The 21,917-nt window shown below is 38.1% G+C and overlaps 1 protein-coding gene across 21 annotated transcripts in view; it reads left to right on the plus strand.

Moving 5' to 3' along the window:
- ank2b (ankyrin 2b, neuronal) overlaps positions 1 to 21,917 on the plus strand; it is a 140,045-nt gene that overhangs the window by 38,108 nt on the left and 80,020 nt on the right. For 10 of the 21 annotated variants that reach the window (XM_058394490.1, XM_058394491.1, XM_058394504.1 and 7 more), the window contains exon 1: positions 13,614 to 14,259. The exons of 2 other annotated variants lie outside the window; for them this stretch is intronic. In XM_058394490.1, coding sequence (XP_058250473.1) covers positions 14,134 to 14,259 — 126 coding nt within the window. In that variant the 5' untranslated portion in view covers positions 13,614 to 14,133. Of the gene's footprint in view, positions 1 to 13,610; positions 14,260 to 21,917 lie in introns of those variants that run through there. 9 more of the 21 variants (XM_058394505.1, XM_058394506.1, XM_058394507.1 and 6 more) reach the window with 5 other exon arrangements.

The following is a 21,917-nucleotide window of genomic DNA, read 5'->3' on the forward strand; positions in this document are numbered from 1 at the left end:
CCGTGTCTAATGGGATTAGATTTGTTTAAACTTTTAAACCTCTGACAAGATAGATGATGACATCCCCAACTGCACGCATTTCCTGATATACCAATCGCAGTGTTATATTTAGGCCTGTGTTATAACAGTGAAGGATAAATTGTCACCTCACATATCTTGTCACACACACACACACACAAAGAGAGAGAGAGAGAGAGAGAGAAAGATATACAATCAGTTTATCTGGAAAAAAAAATGGATGTTTTATTCCATTCTGGTTTCCCTGAAAATTTTCCACAGGATTCTTTATTGTCTAAGGAAATTTATTACTTACAAAGTATTACTTACTTACTTGTATAACTTATTCTCTCTCTCTCTCTCTCTCTCTCTCTCTCTCTCTCTCTCTCTCTCTCACACACACACACACGGATCATTCTATCTCATGAAGAAGGCTAGGAACTGGGAACTCCTGCCTAATTTGATTGATTACAATGCCATAACCAGAAAGCTCTCTAGCTTTTGCTCTCTTCCTCCTTCTATTCCTTCTGAAGTTTAATTACTTTGGCTTCTTCACACATCTCCCTACTGAGCCTGGTGTTTTATTTTCTGCTCCCCATCACTCGTTGCTTTTACTCGTAGCTGTTATTTTTTAATCATGTCTCCTTGCTTTTTGTTTCTCTTCCTTTCCATTATATCTGTTTCCGTTCATTACACATTTATTAACAAGCACATTACATTTGTATTATTGGCCAAAGAGGCATTTTATACTATATACAGGCAAACAGTATCTTCACAGTGGTAGCTGTAATCCGGTTACAGAGCCAGCAGCAACAAGCAAACCATTTGTTCCAGCAATCCTATTTGTTCTGCTACTTTTCTTCAGTTTTTCTCTTTTCTAACAGGCAAATGAGACAGAGCGTAAACCCCAAAGACAACCTGCTATAGAGAAGCCTGATGGTTTGCAGATTGAAATTCAGTGAGGGATTATGAAACCAAGTTTATATTTACATTTACATTAACATTTATATTTAGGGAATTAGGCAGACATCTTTAACCAGAGAGACTTGTAAAGCTTTTTTTTTATAAAGCTTTTTATTTTTTTTATTTTTTATAAAGGTTCATTCTAATATGCTCTTAATTCATAAAGCACTCATGACAGTGGGCAGTGGTGGCTCAAGTGGTCAAAGCTCTGGGTTGTTGATCAGAAGATCGGGGTTCAAGCACCAGCACCACCAAGCTGCAACTGTTGGGCCCCGAGCAAGACTCTTAATCCTCTCTGCTCTAGGGGCGGTGTGTCATGGCTGACCCTGTGCTCTGACCCCAACCTCCAAAGCTGGGATATGTGACGAAAGAATTTCATTGTGCTGTAATGTATATGTATACTCAATTCATTCAACATGTCTCACTTATTAGTGATGATGCACTAAAATGAGTGAAACTCTGAGGAAACATTTTGTTGATGTACTGAACTGGTGACTAATTTGGTCTTTTAAAACAGGAACCTTTTCTTTCAAAATCATTCCCATTATTTTTTACATTTTAAGTACTGATCAGAGCCCTTTCTATCTTTTTAATCACTGCAGTGCGTGGATAATAAATGATTAATAAATGCTAATGATGCCATAGTATGTAACACAGCTTGCTTTATTTTGGGAGCGAGCATGGGGCATTTGCTACAGAGCGAACTGCATTTGCACATACTGCTCCTGTCAGAGTGGTGTATTGTTGGCTAATTGTGATTAATGACTAAAGAGCCCTGTGACAGCCCGGTTTCTTATCTAGAATACAACTAGCAGCAGGAATAGGCGAAAGAAACCTTTGTTATCAGATTCTCTTTGTTACTGGGCATGTTGTGATGGTGTGCATGAGCTACCATGGGAATTCTTATGTAATGGAGGATCTCTGTGGTGAACAGGGTTTCATTCGAATTAGAGCTACTGTCTTTTTTTCCCCCAAGAATTGTGCATTTAGACCATTTCTGTTGTTTGAATCTTGTATTACACCCCGTTGGTATTCGAAGGCATTTTTGCTTTATGGCTTTTCTTTTGGAATTTGTGGATTTTTCTGTATATGCACGACACACACTGAGGAAGAGAGTGTGAGAAAGTGAGTGGCGTCCTCAGACGCTTCCAGAGGAACAAGCAAGCTATTGACTTGTGTGTGTGTCAGTGTGTATAATGATCCAACTATGAGCTGAAGCCTGGTTTCTCTTTCTGAAAATGTCAGACAGCTAAAACACTGGACACTGTGTCATTTCCCATCTGAAACGCTTTGTTGAGATCCCATCAATGTTCTTTTGATGCTGAGGGAAAATTTCTACCTCTGTTCAGGCCTCATGCTGTCTTCATGCATTGTTGCATACGGCTCATACAATGCCACACTGTCTTGTCCACTTTGGTTCAACTTTGCCATATTGCTTTAATGAAATTTGCACAGATGATTCACAAAGACGTTTCCTCTCGAACAGGAGTGTCTCATGACTGTAGATTTTTTTGTGGGGCAGGACCACATTAATAAAAGCATAGCCTCAATCAAAATGAAGCTCACATTTGGTTATTCTATAATCTATAATATTGTGAATTAATTGGAGTAACCTGGTAATAAGCCCCAGCATGCAGTCTAGCAGCCCATTTTCAGCAGTTTTAGATGCACTGTGTTTAATAAAGCAGGTTTATTTCACATCCTGAGAAGTCCTGAAATTATCCTCAAAAATTCACACATTTGAAAAGAAAGACACAATTTTTGTCAGTCTTTGTGTAGGAAATAAGGATGGTTTATGAACATCAACTACACTATAACCCCTCTTTCCCTTTCTCTATCTTTGTGGAAACTTTATTCTGATTATTTTCTGTATATAACAAGATATTGGTGACTGCAGAATATATTTCAATTTGCCCAATCTGGCAACCCTGTCATTAACTGTCCTGTTCACTGCTCCTTCCCTGAACATAGGGCAGCATGATTTCTGTCACAATGTACAAGGACATTTTGTAATTGTTGAGCCAGAGAGGCTTGATTTTGCAGCAGCTTTCAAAATTTGTGATGCAACTTGCAAAGTTTTTCTTTTTCGTCGTTTTTTTTGCAGGAAACTGATGAAATTGCAACCGCAGTACCACAGTTAGCCTGATTTTACGTTAATTTCTGCAATCAGGGGAAAAAAAAGTTTTCCTGTACAGACTGCTTATTAGCGCTTGTTAAAATCCTAATTTGTGACCACTAGGTGTAATAACAAATCAAATAATATAATAACAAATCAGAGCAAATCAGTGAAAAATTGGCTTATATCTGTCAAATAGCAGCCTTTAAAAAAATTCATTTCAATATCAAAAGTGATATTTCAGTGGAATTTAAAATGTCTGGAGTGTTGAATAAGGACTTTATGCAGATTAACATTTTTGAATGACCCTTATGAACAAGCTGTCAGTGCTGTCTGACATTTTTGTTCTCTGAAATGTCTGAAAAGTTTCCTTATAGTTTAATAGTTTGAGGTGGATTGCTGAACAGTGATTGGCACTGCGGGTCTGCGCTTGAAACTCTTGACACTTCTTGACAGTCAGCATTTATAAGCCTACTTACTCACTTGATGTCAGACCTCACATTCACTTCAGCTGTTACACTGAAATCCAGAATTGCATCATTATATGATCAGCCAGATGCTACAAAGCATTATGGAAAAACTTTGTGTATCATAAGGTTAATTAGCTGGTGTCAAAGGTGCTCATTTTCTGTTTTCACTGCCTGCTTTTCATGTATAGATTTTATGTATTAAAAGATGTTAAACCCTTAAAAATTGAAAATATGGAAATGAAATCCAGGCTTAATGAGCAACGCCACACGCCTGCACTTTCGGAAAGCCTCAGGCCCTCTTGAATAATGTGTCTGTCTGCTGCCCCCAATCCATTGATGCATTATTCATTTAAGTCATAGGGGACTGTGGGGTGCTACTTGTGTCTAACGACAGGGATGGGAAATTGGGACTTAGCCACTTGAGCAAATGTCACCACGTTGACTGCTGTTCGACAGCGGTGTAAATATTTATGAAAAGCTAGCTGATGCTTATTTTCAGAGATGAAAGCTCATAGGCAGGTGATTACGTTTAGATGTAGAAGATACAACTGCCCCCAATAAGCCCAAAATTTCTTATTTTCCAAACCCTATGGAACCATGAAAAGCTCCGTGAAAATCAAGAGGCTCTACAGAAAAGATCAAGGGAGTATTGATTTTGTGCTTTGGAAGGACAGACTGGTATGAATGATAATGAAAATAAACACTAAATGTGTAGCTTAGAAATTTTAGTTTCTATATTTTTACCCAAATTAAAACTCTCACTCTCTCTCGCACACACACACACACACACACACACACACACTTTGTTACTGTCTTAAGATCTAAATGATAGAGCAGTTTTTATTTAATTCACCTTTTATTTTTCTTTTGCAAACCTGGAGACTTGTCATGATGTTTTAGTAGCAGATGTTGGTTAAAGTTAGCTATTAGCGTGCAATTAGTGTGAACTATAAATGAACGCTAAATAGTACTTGCATTTCCGTGTTCGTTTGGCAACCTGCACTAATGCTTTTTAAAACAGCATCTCCCTCTCACGCTTGTCCTTCCAACCAGCCGAAAATAGCATGACATTAACTTCTATTATCAAGTTTATTCATGTGGAGTTCACAGATTAGCTGCAGTTTGACATGCTTAGTTTAAAGAGTCCTAGGTGGCCCATTCAGTTTTATTCTACTGCTCCCAGTAAGCTTGCTCCTATTAGACACATGATGATGGAGTTCATTGATTAAACCATTTTGGCTTAGTGAACCAGGCCTATTGCCTTCCACATGAGTTGACTGTACATTGATAGGGGGAGTTAATGTACTCATTTTTTTATTTACACCACTGTCCTGATCAAGGTACTGTCTACCTCTCTGTCTATATTTCTGCATGCTTTATGTTTTCTTGTCTCCTTAAAGGGAAGCATTAATTCAAATCAGTAGGAAATTAGTGATCACCTTAAGCCTATGATGAAACATTTCTCTCCTGATGGAAGTGGATTTCTATCTATCTATCTATCTATCTATCTATCTATCTATCTATCTATCTATCTATCTATCTATCTATCTATCTATCTATCTATCTATCTATCTATCTATCTATCTATCTATCTATCTATCTTACACATACACATTCGGCATATATACACATATACATATATACACTATATTGCCAAAAGTATTCGCTCACCTGCCTTGACTTGCATATGAACTTAAGTGACATCCCATTCCTAATCCATAGGGTTCAATATGACGTCAGTCCACCCTTTGCAGCTATAACAGCTTCAACTCTTCTGGGAACGCTGTCCACAAGGTTTAGGAGTGTGTTTATGGGAATTTTTGACCATTCTTCCAGAAGCGCATTTGTGAGGTCACACACTGATGTTGGACGAGAAGGCCTGGCTCTCAGTCTCCGCTCTAATTCATCCCAAAGGTGTTCTATCGGGTTGAGGTCAGGACTCTGTGCAGGCCAGTCAAGTTCATCCACACCAGACTCTGTCATCCATGTCTTTATGGACCTTGCTTTGTGCACTGGTGCACAGTCATGTTGGAAGAGGAAGGGGCCAGCTCCAAACTGTTCCCACAAAGTTGGGAGCATGGAATTGTCCAAAATGTCTTGGTATGCTGAAGCATTCAGAGTTCCTTTCACTGGAACTAAGGGGCCAAGCCCAGCTCCTGAAAAACAACCCCACACCATAATCCCCCCTCCACCAAACTTTACACTTGGCACAATGCAGTCAGACAAGTACCGTTCTCCTGGCAACCACCAAACCCAGACTCGTCCATCAGATTGCCAGATGGAGAAGCGCGATTTGTCACTCCAGAGAACGTGTCTCCACTGCTCTAGAGTCCAGTGGCGGCGTGCTTTACACCACTGCATCCGACGCTTTGCATTACACTTGGAGATGTATGGCTTGGATGCAGCTGCTCGGCCATGGAAACCCATTCCATGAAGCTCTCTGCGCACTGTTCTTGAGAGGAAATTTCACGACTGGATTTGTTGCACAGGTGGCATCCTATCACAGTTCCACGCTGGAATTCACTGAGCTCCTGAGAGCGACCCATTCTTTCACAAATGTTTGTAAAAACAGTCTGCATGCCTAGGTGCTTGATTTTATACACCTGTGGCCATGGAAGTGATTGGAACACCTGATTCTGATTATTTGGATGGGTGAGCGAATACTTTTGGCAATATAGTGTATATATATATATATATATATATATATATATATATATATATATACACTATATCAGGTGTCTATATATATATAGACAACTGTTTCACTGCTTGTAAAAATGTTTAAGATTTTTAAGATATTAGCAGCACTACGTTTATTCACTGAGTTAGAACTAAGTCCCAACTTTAATAAAACTTTATAAAAACCTTTAATTCAGAACAGTATATACACATGTGTCTGTTACATACCATGATATGGTATAATGAGTCACATGACCAAGAAATGCTGTAAAACTATACCAGTTTGAAGAGAACCATTCCAGACATTTTCCAGTTTCTGCTCTGGCTGTTATTGATTCACTGCCAGTTTGCAAAGTGGCTGGTTAAATGTGTGATCTATATCTAGCATCTTTGGCTTTCAGTGCTTCTAGATTCACTCATGTTAAAGACCATTTCTGAATCCTTGATATATCACTTGGCCATGATGTGCTCCATATGCACCTCAATTAGGATCTATTAGTTTTAGGTTAGGCCTTTATTTCTATCCTGTGAACAGAGTGTCTGAGGCTGAGACTAACACACAATTCTGTTGAATTGTTGAATCTCATTTGTTAGAAATTGCTTTCTATAACAGCACGGCTCTGACAGCATTTCAGCTGCAGGGTAGATAACAGGTTTATATTAATGTGTTTAATGTAGTACTTTTTTTTAACAGTAAACAGTAAAAGTAAACAGTAAACAGAAGAAAAGTAACAGTAAACATTAACAATAAACAGTAAAAGTAAATAGTAAACAATAGAAAAGTAACAGTAAACAATAGAAAAGTAACAGTAAACATTAACAGTAAAAGTAAACAGTAAACAGAAGAAAAGTAACAGTAAACATTAACAGTAAACAGTAAAAGTAAACAGTAAAAAGTAACAGTAAAGAAACTTTAACAGTAAACTTTAATAGCAAATAGTACAAAATTAACTGTAAACAGTAGAAAAGTAACAGTAACAGTAAATAAATCTGCATTTTCTCGTACTCTGTCCCATTTGTTCCTCTAGCTCTCAATTCCAAATCTTGTATGGTCTATCAAGGAGAGAACAATATAAGTAGTTCCATAACACTACTAACTGTATATTATATTCTGCTTGATATATCGCTTTGCTTGTATTTCCTCATTTGCAAGTTAGATAAGAGTGCCTACAATATGAATAAATGGAAAATGTAAACAGATTGTGTATAATTAGCTGCTATTCATCCATGAAAAAGGTTAGGCTTTTTGTAAGAAGAATGCGTATTTAACATTGTGCAAAGAGACACTACATCAGTGTTTTGAACAAAAGCTGTTCCCTTAACTTTTCTGTCAGGAGAGAGTTCAGGATAGCAGGAGAGAGAGAGAGAGAGAGAGAGAGAGAGACTGGGGACTGTTTGTAGCTGCTATAATGTGTATATAATATTAACTGTAACTATAAACTGATTCGTCATTAATTTAATAAATGTTATCATCTCAAAAGAGGAATAAAACACTGTGATTTGCTAAAATAAAAAAAAATGGTATTTGTGTGCTATTCTAGGAAAAATAATCAACAACAGGTCGATCACAAATAATTCAGTCAAGTTTTATATGATATTAATCTTTCTTATCTCTGAGAGAGTGTTGTTATACATCAGGAAGGCTTAAAAGGGGATTTAACACCTTAACACACACACACACAAATATCAGATATGCACACACAATCACAAACATGGCATCAATGCTGGGATTCTGTGCTAGGGATTTTGAGGGATGCCCCATTGTGCACACTAGGTGTGCGTCCTGTGTGTAGGTCTGTGTCGAGTGTGTAGCACGGCAGTGTGGGTTCAAGGCCTGACTCTGGATCAGATGAAAAGACTTCACTATATCTAGCTGCTTAATCCTGTAAGCTATTTCGGTAGCATCTGTGTGTGTCTGTGTGTGTGTGTGTGTGAGATAACACAGCGTGCTAATACCTCCAGTCTGATGAACAGTAATCCACTCGACTTGCAGTGACCGTCTGTATGGCCTTCCCTCGCTGTGGATCTGTCTGCCTTCTCCCTCAGTTCTTTCCTCCGTCCATTCTTTCGTGTCTGGATATAGCTCAGAGGACTGCACACTTGTCCCCAAACACACATGAGTAGACGGACTGTGACTCGAGCAGCTGTCCAGGTAAGGGTAACACAGCATTCTGCAGAATACATAAGAATTCTAAAAAGCAGCAGTGATTTCAACAGTCGTAATGCATATGGAAGTTGCTGTGTTGCTATTCCTAGCTGTCTTCCCTATCCTAGATGCCATAGAGGAGTGCAAATTCTTTTAAATTTATAATCATGGCACAATGCTGTACTCAAACCCTGGGTCATGTATCTAACATCCAGTGTCTGTTATTCAGATTGCTCAGATGTGTTCTAAATGAGCATAAATACAGATATGGATAAGAGACTCTCTAACATTGTAGACTAGACATAAACACCATGACGAGTTTGTGCAAAGATAAAACAGAAAAAAAGTCCTGCAAAACCACAAACTTTCATTCTTAGCTTGAAAAGCATGAGGAGGAAGCTGACAGAGGCAGAAAGCTTGCTTTGCTCAGTCACATTAGATTAGAAAAAAGGTTCTTTCTGGTTCACAAATTGAATAAAGTTATGTTTGTAGAATAGCTATTTTTTATTGTAATATGTGAATAAAAACAAAAACAAATAAAAAACACACACACTTCTGGTATAGATCATGTGACTTTGAATAATTGGACTAATGAAAAAAAAATTGTTTAAAGTTTATTGCATTGTGCATAAAGAACGCTTTAAGCATCGATACACAATGAAATTCAACCTACAATTAATTTTTTTTTTTTTTACACAGTAGATAAAAGTAGTTAAAGTAAGCAAGGGAAACTGTAAACAGTGTATAAAGTGGCATAATGGGAGATATTACACATACTCTGAATTATTCATGTATTCTAGCCTGTAAAAATAATGATATTCTTTAAAGAATGTAAACACTGTATGCAGTCCAAAAGCGTCATAGTGGGAAATATTGCACATAGAGGTACAGAGTATCATTAAAATGCTTAGCATAATATTGCTTAAATTCATGCCTCTTTATTTGATATCTCAGCGCTTTGAGGTATTTATACAGAAAGTGTTGTAGCAGTGAGTAGATCCAAACTGTACGTTGCTCCTTGTATGATGTTGTAGCTATCACACTGAACTAAATCTGATAGCTTTTTACAAATAAATATTTCAAAGATGCATCATCTGCTTCTGCTGATTTTCTTTCCCTTGGTTATTTGACCGCAGATACTATATAACTGTGATTCGTTATACTTGTGGCTTTGTGAACTCTGATCTTCAGCAGCCGTGTGGGGGTTTTCACTGACGAGCCAATTTTCAGCCGAGATTTATTCCAGTCAAAGTGTGCCTGCGTTCTTTTGACTGAAATCGTTAATTAAACAAACGAGAGCCAAAAAGAGCAGAGAAGAGCACAAGAGAGGGCGGGTCCTAATACGACCCCTAGATTAACTCTAATCCCTGTGCTAATTGAGCCCCTTGTTTCAGTTGTCAGCACAGACAATAATTAAAGGATAAAATCTTCTTTTGTGGAATCTGTTTTACTTTCCAAAAGTGAAGCATGTGTTCGTTCATAGTTTGGGATTTGTTTCTTTATCATACATTAGTTACTACAAAGTCAGTAAACATTTCAGTACAGCATCGTTACATGAAACAAGCTTTCTGGTTTAAGAGCGAGAAGGAAAGAGGAATAATAACAGGACTATATTTGGTGTGATTCATATTCTGATGCAGAGTAATTCAGTTAATTAAACAGTTCAACTGTGTGTGTGTGTGTGTGTGTGTGTGAGAGAGAGAGAGTTGGTCTGTTTGGTGCTCAGACGATGAATGAGATCATCGATGTAGGATGTAGGTGGGTTTTTTTTTTACTGTATATTTGCGTGTGACTAAGTTTTCTTTATTTATCCCTGTTTCTCTTTCTCAGTTCTCACTTTCAGTTTTCATGTGCTTTACTTGCATGACAGATAATTTTACATTTATATTGTCAAAGGAAGAGAAGTGCAGAACAGGAGAAATAAAAGAAAACAAAACAAAAAAACAAATGAAAAAAACAATATAAAGACAAATATAAAGGCACTATAATCATGGAAATAATTCATCTTTGTATCTCTATTCCCACGTGTTTTTGTAGATAAATATTGCTATCCCTATACCTAAATCTAAACCCGTCAACTAAAAGAATCAACTCTTACATTTTTAACTAAACTCTTGATTTTTCTTTCTTCTTTAGAATAAAGCAGGTTTCTTTATAGAGGCTGCCAAAACTGTCACATATTCCTATCATTAAGGGGATATTTGACCAATGCCCTGCTACTTTTCAACACACACACACACACACACACACACCCAGACAGAGAGATGGTGTTGCGTCTCCATCTCTTACTTTCTGTCCTTCTGCATTCAGCTGTGAATTGATTGGCTCACGCCCTGAAACTCTAGGGACTTCCAGTCAGGATGAAAATGCACGGAGGGCCGCTCGTCTCCTTTGGTAACACCTCGGCTTTGTTTCCATGGGGACTCAAAGCTGCAAACAGCGAAGGAGGAAGCAGTGCTTAAAATAGAACGAGTTTCTACTACCATCACACGGCTAATCTGAACAGTGTGCAATGCTTTTTGATTAAATCAGGCAAGAACAATGGGTGTAGGATAATGATAGTAATGACTTTTTATTCTAGTATTTTTATTCTTCTATTATTTTTATTCTTATTATAGTTTAATGCAGTGTAACAGCAAAAAAATCATATAATTGTGAAAAAAATTAACTATCTATTGTATTTATTAGTATCTTAGTAGAAATAATGCTTGATTTTGCTCTATTTAATCAGAGCTTCATTTATTTGCTATCTAAGGCAGGAAGCTTAAATATCACTGTGCTGAGGGGGAAAAAAAGCCCTGACATTTGATGCTGCTGAAGCTTGCCGTGATGCTTATAGGTCATGCAGGACAGACTAAAAGATTCCATATCAGGGTCCAATATGACACCATAAAGCAGTCAGGAGGATTTTAGTCTTTGTTGACAGTTTTAGAAATCAATGCTTGTGAACATACCTGATCCTAGTGGGTTGGGCTGGAGTTGTTTGTGATAACAGAATTGTTTCCATTTGTGTGTGTGTGTGTGTATGTGTGTGTGTGCACGTGCAAACATACATGACAGAATGATGTTGTGGAACCAGCGAGCCCATCCAACCTGCATCAGACCTTTGAGAATGTATCTCCCTGCCATCATGTGAATCATGTTTTCTTGGCTCAAATAATACTGCCATGATTTCAGAATGTGCCAAAAGCTGAAAGCCATCTGCTCTCTCTCTCTCTCTCTCTCTCTCTCTCTCTCTCTGTGTGTGTCTGAGTAATTCTTAGATCCAGAGAAAAATATTTCATGATATATATCTAGATATGTCTATATGTCATTTCCTTGTTTTCTCTTAAGTGTGTGTGTTTAGAACTGCATGTGTTGGATCAATCCAGCCATTTGTTGGAGGGTCATCTGTGACAGTGACCTTTTTCCCTCATAAGAAAACAGGTTTTAGAGACATACACGTTATACAACTTGGGGTGTGTGCTCCCATATTATTGATTGATTGATTTATTTATTCATTTACATTTTAATTGTTTTTTTTCTCTCATAACAGGTAAATACATTGGAGATGTTAAATAAGTGCTTTAAAATGTAAAATGTTAAATAATCTCCTCACAACATACAGTAGGTGGAGCACAGTAATATAAACCTGTGATGTAGCTTGTGGCTGACACTTCGAGCACTAAATGCAGTTTTAGAAAACCCCATATCACAAAGCACTGCTGAGAATAAATTGAGAATGCAACAGCTCTGTGGAAAAAGCGTACAATAATGGAAACAATTTCATCCGATTTCTGTCCCCATGTTCTGATTCATCAGTAAGATCAGAGACACTTTTTGTGATCCACAAACTAACATATGTGATATTATTCACAGTGTAAGAATGTTACCATTCATTAACAGAAGGAGTTAATGAGATGTCACTACTTAAAAATCATTACTAACGCTGTTTATGTGTGACTTAGTGGCTGTCTATGTATACACATCATTATTTCCTGATGTGTCTATTTTCCTTAGTGCTTATCCTACACCAGGTCATATGGAACCTGGAGTCTATCCCAGGGGACTCGGGGCACAATGTGGGGGAAACCCAACCCATTACAGGGCGTGATTACATACACGCGCACACTCACACACACACATACACACACACACACACACACACACACACACTATGATGCCAATCAGCCTATGTTCCCGTAGCACATGAAGAACATGTAAATTCCACACACACTGGGCAGAGGTGTGAATCAAACCCCCAACCCTGGAGGTGTGAGGCAAAAGTGTTAAAACCAACCACTAAGCCACCATGTCATAAAAATTGCATTAGATGCATTATGCATTAAAAGTATTAATATATTCTTATTTGTGGGCTTTATAGTAAAGTGGTATTGTAATAACTGTATCGATTATTTCAATAGCTTGCCTACTCATGGCAAACAAACCGTGTGTGTGTGTGTGTGTGTTTAATTTCTTTTCTCCCGTTCAATGTAAGAAAGAGAATCAGCCAGCAGATGGCACCATAGTAAAACAAAACAAGGTGTGTGATGGGCTGAAGCTCCGTGCCAAAATACTGTAGTTGGCTTTGGCTACACTGATATCACTGATATTTTACTGAAGTACTGTTAGTGTTCATTTATATGGTGGCTGAAAATATTTCATTAGGAATTTCCTATTTATTAGTTTGCATGGCTTCTAATAAATAATTGACTGTTACCTTAACATGAACATGCATTTTATAGATGAACAAGGGCTTGGCTAATACCTGGGTTGATTTGTTATTATTAAAATGCTGATTTTATTAATCATTATTTAAACTGAGGATCTGTAGATTGTATTAATCACATAAAGAATGAATGCCGTGGATGCAGTGGTATATATACACACACACACACACACACAGACATGCACACTCTTTGATGTGGCATCTGGAGGCTCTTTAATGTGAGGAAAAAAACCCAAGGATGTGTGTTGAGGATCCCACATTCTGTATGTGTGTTGGGATTTTACAAGCTCGGTGTGACTTGGATGTAGACTGCACCATTCTCTCCTCCTGAATGGGGGAGGAAGGAAATTTACAGACACGGTGGGGTCTGATGGAGAAGGTGCTTGCTTTTTAATATTTCATCTCCCTCCCCCTCTCTGTATTTCATGCGTGGTTGCATCCGTTTGTCCCAGCGAGTGGGTACAGTGTGGAACTGAGAAATGTGATTGGTTGCATCGTTATGTTTTTTTCCTGATGACTGTTAATGACAATGTAGTGCTAAAGCAGCGCAGTGTAGCCACAGAGGGATGGGTCACCCCATCGTTCTGCCTCTCTCGGGATTACTTATTGAGCTTTTCCCATCTCTGTACACCTTCCTTTATCTCACACATTTGGCGTCACTTATTTTACGTTGTTACCCAGAGAGACAAGACTGATCTGGAGTAGTCTATTCAGAGAGCTGTCGTGGGAGGACTACAGCTTCTCTCTCTCTCTCTCTCGTTCTCTGGTTTACTTCTGATCTTATCCTATACCCCTCCCTTCTTGCATTGTTTCTTTCACATACACTCCGTCACCTGTGCTGGATGCTGTTACCCCGAGTGAGGAGGATGATCTTGAGTCTGGACTAGTCTATTCAGGGAGCTCTTGTGTCTGTTTCATTCTCTCTGCGCTTTTTGCAAAGAGAGCAGGTGGTCCATCTCTGCCCTTGGGCAGATAAGTCACCTGCTGTTACCAACCGGGCTCCTCTCGTCTCACCTCATATTTTTCTTCTTCTTGTGGAGAACGTGTGTCCATTATGGCGCACGCCGCGGCGCACCTCAAAAAGGCCCGGCTGGAGATGGACCAGCCCGACACGAAGGCACTGGAGAAAGCTCGTGAGAGAAGGAGACGCTCACGAGAACGGGCTGAGCGCAAACGCAAGGTACGCCACACGGCAAGCTGGCTTTTTTTCATGCCACCTTCACGAGCAACATGGGCAATGATGCTTCCTCGAGTTCCAGAATTTCATATCACTCTTACCATCTCACTTCCAGGTCTATCTGCTACATCTGTGTGTGTGTGTGTGTGTGTGTGTGTTTTTAACTCCAGGGATTTCCAGGATACTTCCACTACTCTCATATTCACCACCACTTTTCACCTCCCCAATAAATATTTTCTCACTCATCAGTAACATCCATGTCTTTATGCAGCTCTTATGCAGCAGTTACATGTTAGGCTGGCATAAGGGGAAGTCTTCTCTTTGATGTATCTGATGTTTTGGTGCATCAGGATGCTTAAAGAAATTAACCTAAATCTGCAACACAGATATCTTCCTCATGCCATTATTTGGTTCGTTCCTCCTTATTTATTCATGTTAACATCCATCCCTTGCCAGTTTCTGTTCCTGCATATATATGTCTGCTCTATCACACCAATCCAGTGTTACAGAGCATCCTTTTCAGCACCCCTCTAGTAGAAATTGACCAAATTCAGCATTTTGTCAGCATCTCTGTCTCGTTTTGCTTCATTAATCTCTTAATAACACGGTGACCGGTATCACACTGAGCCTGCCTTGAGTCTTACTGCAGCATCACATACTGTAGGAGTGCAGTACATTTGCTGCTATGCGACTGTGTATTTGGAATCCACCGATTGCCCACAGGAACGTAAAATCAAGGGCATATCTTAGAGAAGCACTAGAATGCAATACATGTCATTGCTAGTTTTTAATGAAAGGCTGTTTGTATGAAGATGTGTTTGGGATGTATGACGTGCACCAAGGCATGTGATTTACACTGCTTCCCATATGATCACTTTCTCATGTTTTGTTTTCAAGGAGATTGAACAGCGTTCAAAATTTTCTTGCCTCACTTGCTCGAAAGAGAAGCTTGTGCATTGTGTAGAGTATGAAAAACTACACAAAGTTGTCATGGATTTCAGGCAGCATTAAAATAAGCCATAAAAACCTCTCAGCATTCACCTGTGGTTTTATTGCATGCCATTTGTTTGTGTTCTGTTATTTGCCAAGGCGCTTATTGCTTAAATGACTATAATCATGATGAAGATAGCTTTGGAAAAAAAAACAAACAATTTAGACTTACTAATTTGAAGCAGAAGACAAGATGCAGAAATGGCATTTTACTTACGCACAGATTGATGATTATATAACATCAATACTTTGCAGCAGTTGGACTGAAACTAAACTATACTTTCAATGCTTGCTTGCAGGGGAAACGACAAGACATGGGAAGCCTCACAAATTATTTTTTCATTCTTTGTCGCATTATGGAACAAGGAAACATGATTTCAGTCACTGTTTCATGGTTTTCCGTGTCAGCACCATGTCAGATCTTTGAATGTTAGGATAAAATGTTGTAGATTGACTGTTGGAGCCTGGGTTTGCTGCCAGGAATGGAAATAAACTCTTTGGGCAAAATAATGTAGTGACACTGACCGGGATATCAGTATGTAATTGTACAAATGTCAGTAGGTTGTGCACCTGAAAATTGAATTGTCAGTTGTTGGCCTGATTCTGGAGAGCATTGCTGTGTAACGTCGGTTTAATGGTGGTCTAATATTTATAAAATGGCTTTGGTGGGAACAATATCCACAGAGCCAAAACATAGCAACAGCTAGAAATATTATTGTTAGCTATTATATTAAATAGGATGAGTGCTGCCAAGCAATGGCAAGTTTCTGTAAAATTAATGAGGACTGAGTAAGTAAGTGAGTAAGCATTGGTACTAGAACGCATCGGCAGATCGCTTTTAAAGAGTCGCTTCAGTGGAGATTGCAAGCAATTATTATCTTACTCACGTAAATATATAACCAACAAACAAGTGCACTTTTATTGCATTACATCTTGCTTTGTCATGACGGAAAGTCTGGGTTGAAATGCTTTGCTTTATTTATTTATGTTACTGTGTGGGAGTGTTGTGTCTAGCTCAGATGTTATTAAGAATCCCCCCGCCCCCCAAGTCAAATCTAACTGATGCTCCTTGATCTAAAATGGAATAGCTGCAGTAGCAGACAGATAATCAACCTTCCCTTCCATTTTTGCATTTCTGAAGTGTTCGAGACTCTTCATGAATTTTACATCAGGAGCTGGAATATATGGAAGACCACACGTTGTGCATGTTCTGAGCTGTTTTAATGGTTTATGAAACACATGAGACTAATCTCTTGCTCTGGATAACCTCTGCCCGCCTTCCCGTACAGAGAGTCCACATCCTTCTGTGCAGTTTGCTCCGGTTTATTTATAAATCTGTTGAATAATTGACAAGGGTGGAGGACCTGAGTGGTATAGTTTTTCATCACTGGATACAGGACATTTCTCCAAACTAAGTTCAATGCTGTAGAAAGGATTAACACCCATCTGAACAGCTAATCATTTTGCTGAACACACCGCAAAAACATTAGCTATAAAAAAACCCAAGACCAATATATAAAAAAGCTGTACAGTCTACTAAAGGCTTTTGATATAGTAAATGAAACATGAACTGGCTTTTCGAATGTTTTGACACAACTAAGAATATCCATTAACTAAACTGCAGTTTTCCCGCTATTCATATTTACTTATATGTCTATGGCAGTGAAATTTGCTTTGCATAGTTTCGCACATCTATCAAACAATTATATATATATATATATATATATATATGTCCCAATGGAATGCCATGAAACCTAAACAAACAGTGAGTGATGAGAAGTCTAACAAGAAGTAGGGCATCAGGGTGGATCTTGCAGATCCTGAGCACAGAAGATGTCAGGAACACTGGCATCTCACACTGGTTTAGTACACAATTCATTTATTTATACTGCCCTTTAAAGAACTTTCAAAATATTCAGGTTTTTTTTATAGACAAATTTATATACAGTAAAAAAAAGATTGATGTATGTGAGGGGGAACAAGGTTACTAATAATTGAAGCATAAATTTGCCTCTCCCAAAAGACACACACACACACACACACACAATGTCTCATATATATGTAGATTTAAAGAGTTTTAAAAAGATGACAACTGTAGGGTTAGCATTTTTTAAAAAATATTTGTTGTTGATAAACCTTGCAAAGAAATACAGCGTTCTGCTCAATTAAGGCAGCAATTTTTAAAAGCAAGTTTTATTGCTTTTGAGAACACTGACTTAGGTTTGAATATATGTGTCATTGAGAAAAACTGTAATACGAACAGACTGGCTTGTACTGGGCCATTTTAGTGTGTTACCATCTAAATATCACAATTTTAGATGCTGAATCCTCAGTGTGATCTAAAAAATATGAATATTCTGAAGATGCTGGTAAAATCAAACGATCAGCCAAAAGCACACAGTCACAGAAGAACTGGAACATGTACGTGCTAAGTCATAATTTATTCAGAACAATTCCTTCCACCATTTTTGTTCTCCCCTTTATAGTTGTCAGTTTTTCAGTGTCAGTGTTTTGAAATTCTTGGGGCTCCAGTTTTTATTTATTTACTTTTTAATCAAATATCTGATGAACATTTACATTCATCCTTGGTAGAACGCCTGCCTCAGTCACATCCAGAAGTACTTAAAAAGCACAACACGTATTGTGAGAGGAGTGACCGGATCAGCCTGCTGCTCAGCATGACCCTGTGTTATGAAAGGGATAGAGCTATATGTGCATCTCTGCTGGGTTTAGGCTCAACTCACGCCACATCTGGCTCCGTGCACTGGGCTGATAATCCAGCTTTTTTAATTCTAAATGAATACACTTTCAATCCATTTGTGCACTGGACAGTAATCTGGACAGCATTATGCAAAACAGTGATTTGTGCATTTCTATACTCTGTGTACATCTTTTGAAATAGATTAGTGTTCAATTTACGATACAGAGTCTGCAAAACATTTCACTTATTTATTTTAAATTAGACTATATAAAAAGATTTATTCTTTTGAGTATCATGTCATGTTTCTTATAAATCAATATGCTTGGATTGTTTTCTGCTCACGTCTGGCTTTGGATAAATGTCTCCTAAATAATTTAATGCCATTTAAATACAGATTACTATCTACTGTCAACTTTATTTAGTTTATAGTATCAGGTTTTTTTAATTATAGGAAATTCTTTATAACCCATATCTGCTCAGTTGTCTGGCAAAGTCAATCACAAACCCTTTAAAGTCCAATCAATGCCAAGCTATTATTTCCCTCTTTTGTAAAACATCGTTTTAAAAGATGTTCGTCTTTTACTATGCTCCAGCATGCATTATCTGTCCTGCTTGGTTGATCTCCTTCCACCATGTCACAGCTAGCCTGTATAGGCAGTGTAATACTGATTAAATACTGAAAACATAGAAGAAAAAAAGAAAAAGACCATCCTTTTCTAATAAACTCTTGCAGTCCAGCTGTCTGAGTTGCTATGGCAACATAGCCCCTGACTCCTTTTTTTTCCCACACACTTCTGTAGCCACTGTAAGTGATGAGGACTGCAGGGTTGTTTCAGATATTCAAGGCAGGAATGTATATTTGAAACGAATACAGTTGTGTCAGAGATGTACCTCGTCCTTTGTAGAAATAGATTAAGAATTTACAAGAGATTTTAAATGCAACACGCTTTCTGATTGAGGGTTTCCACAGTAGTAATAATATAGATTACGATGAATCACTTCTGTTCCTCGAAATGTAGGCTTCCCCAGTACAAATTTCACCCCTGAAGATTGTGTAATAAATGTTTTACACTTTATCCATTTAGTCATTAGCACAGATGTGCTTTTTTTTTTCAGCATAAGAGAACACCTTTTTTCAGTTCCCCACCCCAACCCAGCCTGGCATGGCACCACAGATTAAACATGTGTTTATGTTCTGCACAGGCCAAAGGATTAAACCCTGCGCTATGGTAGTAGTGTGTGTAAAACGGAATGAAAATCTGCTCTCAGGATAAAGCAGTGCTCAGACTAATTAATAGAGTGGTCACTGTGGTCATCTGTGAGTAACACATGGAAGCGTCATGTGAGTGATTGGTGTTTTGATTGTGAGCAAAACACTATATTACAGCATGCTTCCTCTTTTCGAATGTTACGAATGGTTACTGCTGCATAACAGGACGTGTTACCATGAGCTGAAAGAAGATAAAGGAACGAAAACATTGACAACTGTCACTTTTCTCCTCATATTTTCCCCAGTAGTTTGAGGCTTGTAGCATAGCGTTAATAACTGGTGTACTGAGTAAATTAGCAAAACAAGCTAGCTACTGCAAATATTTCCAAGATTTATTTTTCTTGTGTCAAGTTTTTGACATATCATATATGACAGTATAAGATGAAACCATGGTTATATGATTTCTTTTATTGTGCCTTAAACAGCAAACACATACTTGCACTCGGGAACTAAAGTTGTGAGTGGGGAATTGAAAAAATGTTGGACCACACATGCTATCAGATTGGTCCGTGGGAGCATTTTGGCAGTTGTTTTGGGTATGATGTTTTAATGTGACATGTTGAAATTGTATAGTGTTGATAAAATCTTAAATTAAGTTAATTGTCATGCTGTTGCTTTGTTGCTTCCGGTTGTTCACTGTTGCTGAAATTGTGTCTTTGCTTCTTGCATTTAACAATTGAATGGAAACGGAATGATTTCCTGTTGCTTTGTCACTTTGAGTGAATTCTGGGTGAAAGCAGCCTAAAAGACCATGACTGTCGCATCGAATTTGTCTTAAACAACATACCAAATTATTGATTTACAAATAAAGCCCTTTTTTGTGAAGGCATCTTTGCAATACATAATTTCTTTACATGCGCCTTAGACTTCTGCACTTAGGTCAAGACTGTTAGAGAACACTGTGGTGTTTTTCAGTCTTTCACTGGCTGTTAGGAAGAACAAGAACATTTATTTTACCTACACACCAGTGTGCTGTAGCTTTGCTAAATCATACTGCATATCTCAAGGGACTACTTAATACATTAGACATGAGAAGAGTCGCTCTTGGGGTCGCAAGCTAAATGAGTTACGAAATATTGATCATGAGAGTGGGATCAATAGATGTGTTTGGATTGTCGTGAGCTATCTCATAACATTAACTGTGTCGTGTGGGAACCATTGTACTGTAAGCATTTAATTTGACTCTTGCTAGTGCTGGTAGAGGGAGTTCTGGGTGACTTTTGCTTTGTGTTAGACTTTGTGCCAAGCTGCCCACTAAAGACTGCTGAGTAGGAGTTAGTGCTAGTATAGTCATAGTGGTGGTGGGTGTGAAGGCTTCATCACTATAACTGAAAGAAATTAACTAGAAAGAAAATAGAGCTTCAGGTATGGTCTTTTTCCTAAACTCCATTTTTAACACAAATGTCGTAGCATGGTGGTAAATAATTTTGTCCCGTCTTCCAAAAACTTAGTCAGTAGGTTAATTGTCTGCTACAAGTTGTCCTTAGATATGAATGAGTGTGACGTGCCCTGTGATTCCTACCTTGCTACTCCTGTTATATGTTACTGAAGATGATACTGATGTTTGTCATTAATGAGGTCTACCAGAGTACCATAATGCAACCGCACTAGATGATACACCATCCATGATCCATTATTATCTCAGTGGACCACATTAACATGAAATACAAATAAATATTTGTTTACAGCTAAATCAGTCTCATCCTTCATCTGAAACATCTTCACTAAGCAAAAATACGTCAGGCTCACCTCCCTAGAGTCCACACACAACCAGCAGTGGGCCTCTGGTTTCTTTTGGGAGTCTCTAAATTGGTCGTAGTCAGTCTCTAATCTGTCATCTCTAAATTGAACATACTGTGTAAATGAGTGTGTGTGTGTGTGTGGGGTTGTGCCCTGTGATGGGTTGGCACTCCGTCCTGTATGTCCTTCACTTTATGCCTCGAGTCCCCTGGGCTAATCTCCAGGCTTTCTGTGATCCTGTGTAGGGTAAGTGCTACAGAAAATGTATGTATGTATTGATGTATGTTGTATTCATGAGAGTACTGTTTAGAAAAAATTATCCTACAAGCGCTCCTCAGTTTAAATACATTTACTTTTCATGAGACTCTTCTCATGAATTCTTTGTCATTTCATTTCTTTCTTTCAAGTCTTGAAAGAAAACAGTTCTTAATGAAATCCATAAATAAAGAAAAATAAACAAAACAATACAATTAGGACAATAAATGACACTCTATAAAAGAGGGACTCTTGTGTCTCTTGTCTATGGTGGCCAAAACACATTAGCACACACAGCGATCAGGAGGTGCTCTTTCATGATTTAGTCATCGTTTTGTCATTTTCAGCTCTCTATGAGCTTTCCCGGTTATTGCATTTACTGAGCATCACTTAATGTGAATCAACTGTGTCAAGAGCACGCTTTGCGCTTTTTACATATCATTTGCGTTGATCAGTGTCACTGATTCTGCAGAGGATTTGGTTTGTTCTGTGAAAAACATTTATATAAAACTATACTAAAAGAATAAATAAAGGTCTAGTGTACAAATCATAATGCTTTTATTTCACCTTCAGCAGGTACATTAAATGCATGACTGCCTGAGTTGCACATAGTGCCATGTCATTGCTGTAATAATTAAGAGTAACTCTCGGCTTTAGGCCTTTACACCAGTCCCTGAACGGTCCTGTATGCTCTTCTATTCCAAA

The sequence above is a fragment of the Hemibagrus wyckioides genome, linkage group LG07 (genome assembly GCF_019097595.1).
Source record: "Hemibagrus wyckioides isolate EC202008001 linkage group LG07, SWU_Hwy_1.0, whole genome shotgun sequence".
NCBI classification, from domain to species: domain Eukaryota; kingdom Metazoa; phylum Chordata; class Actinopteri; order Siluriformes; family Bagridae; genus Hemibagrus; species Hemibagrus wyckioides.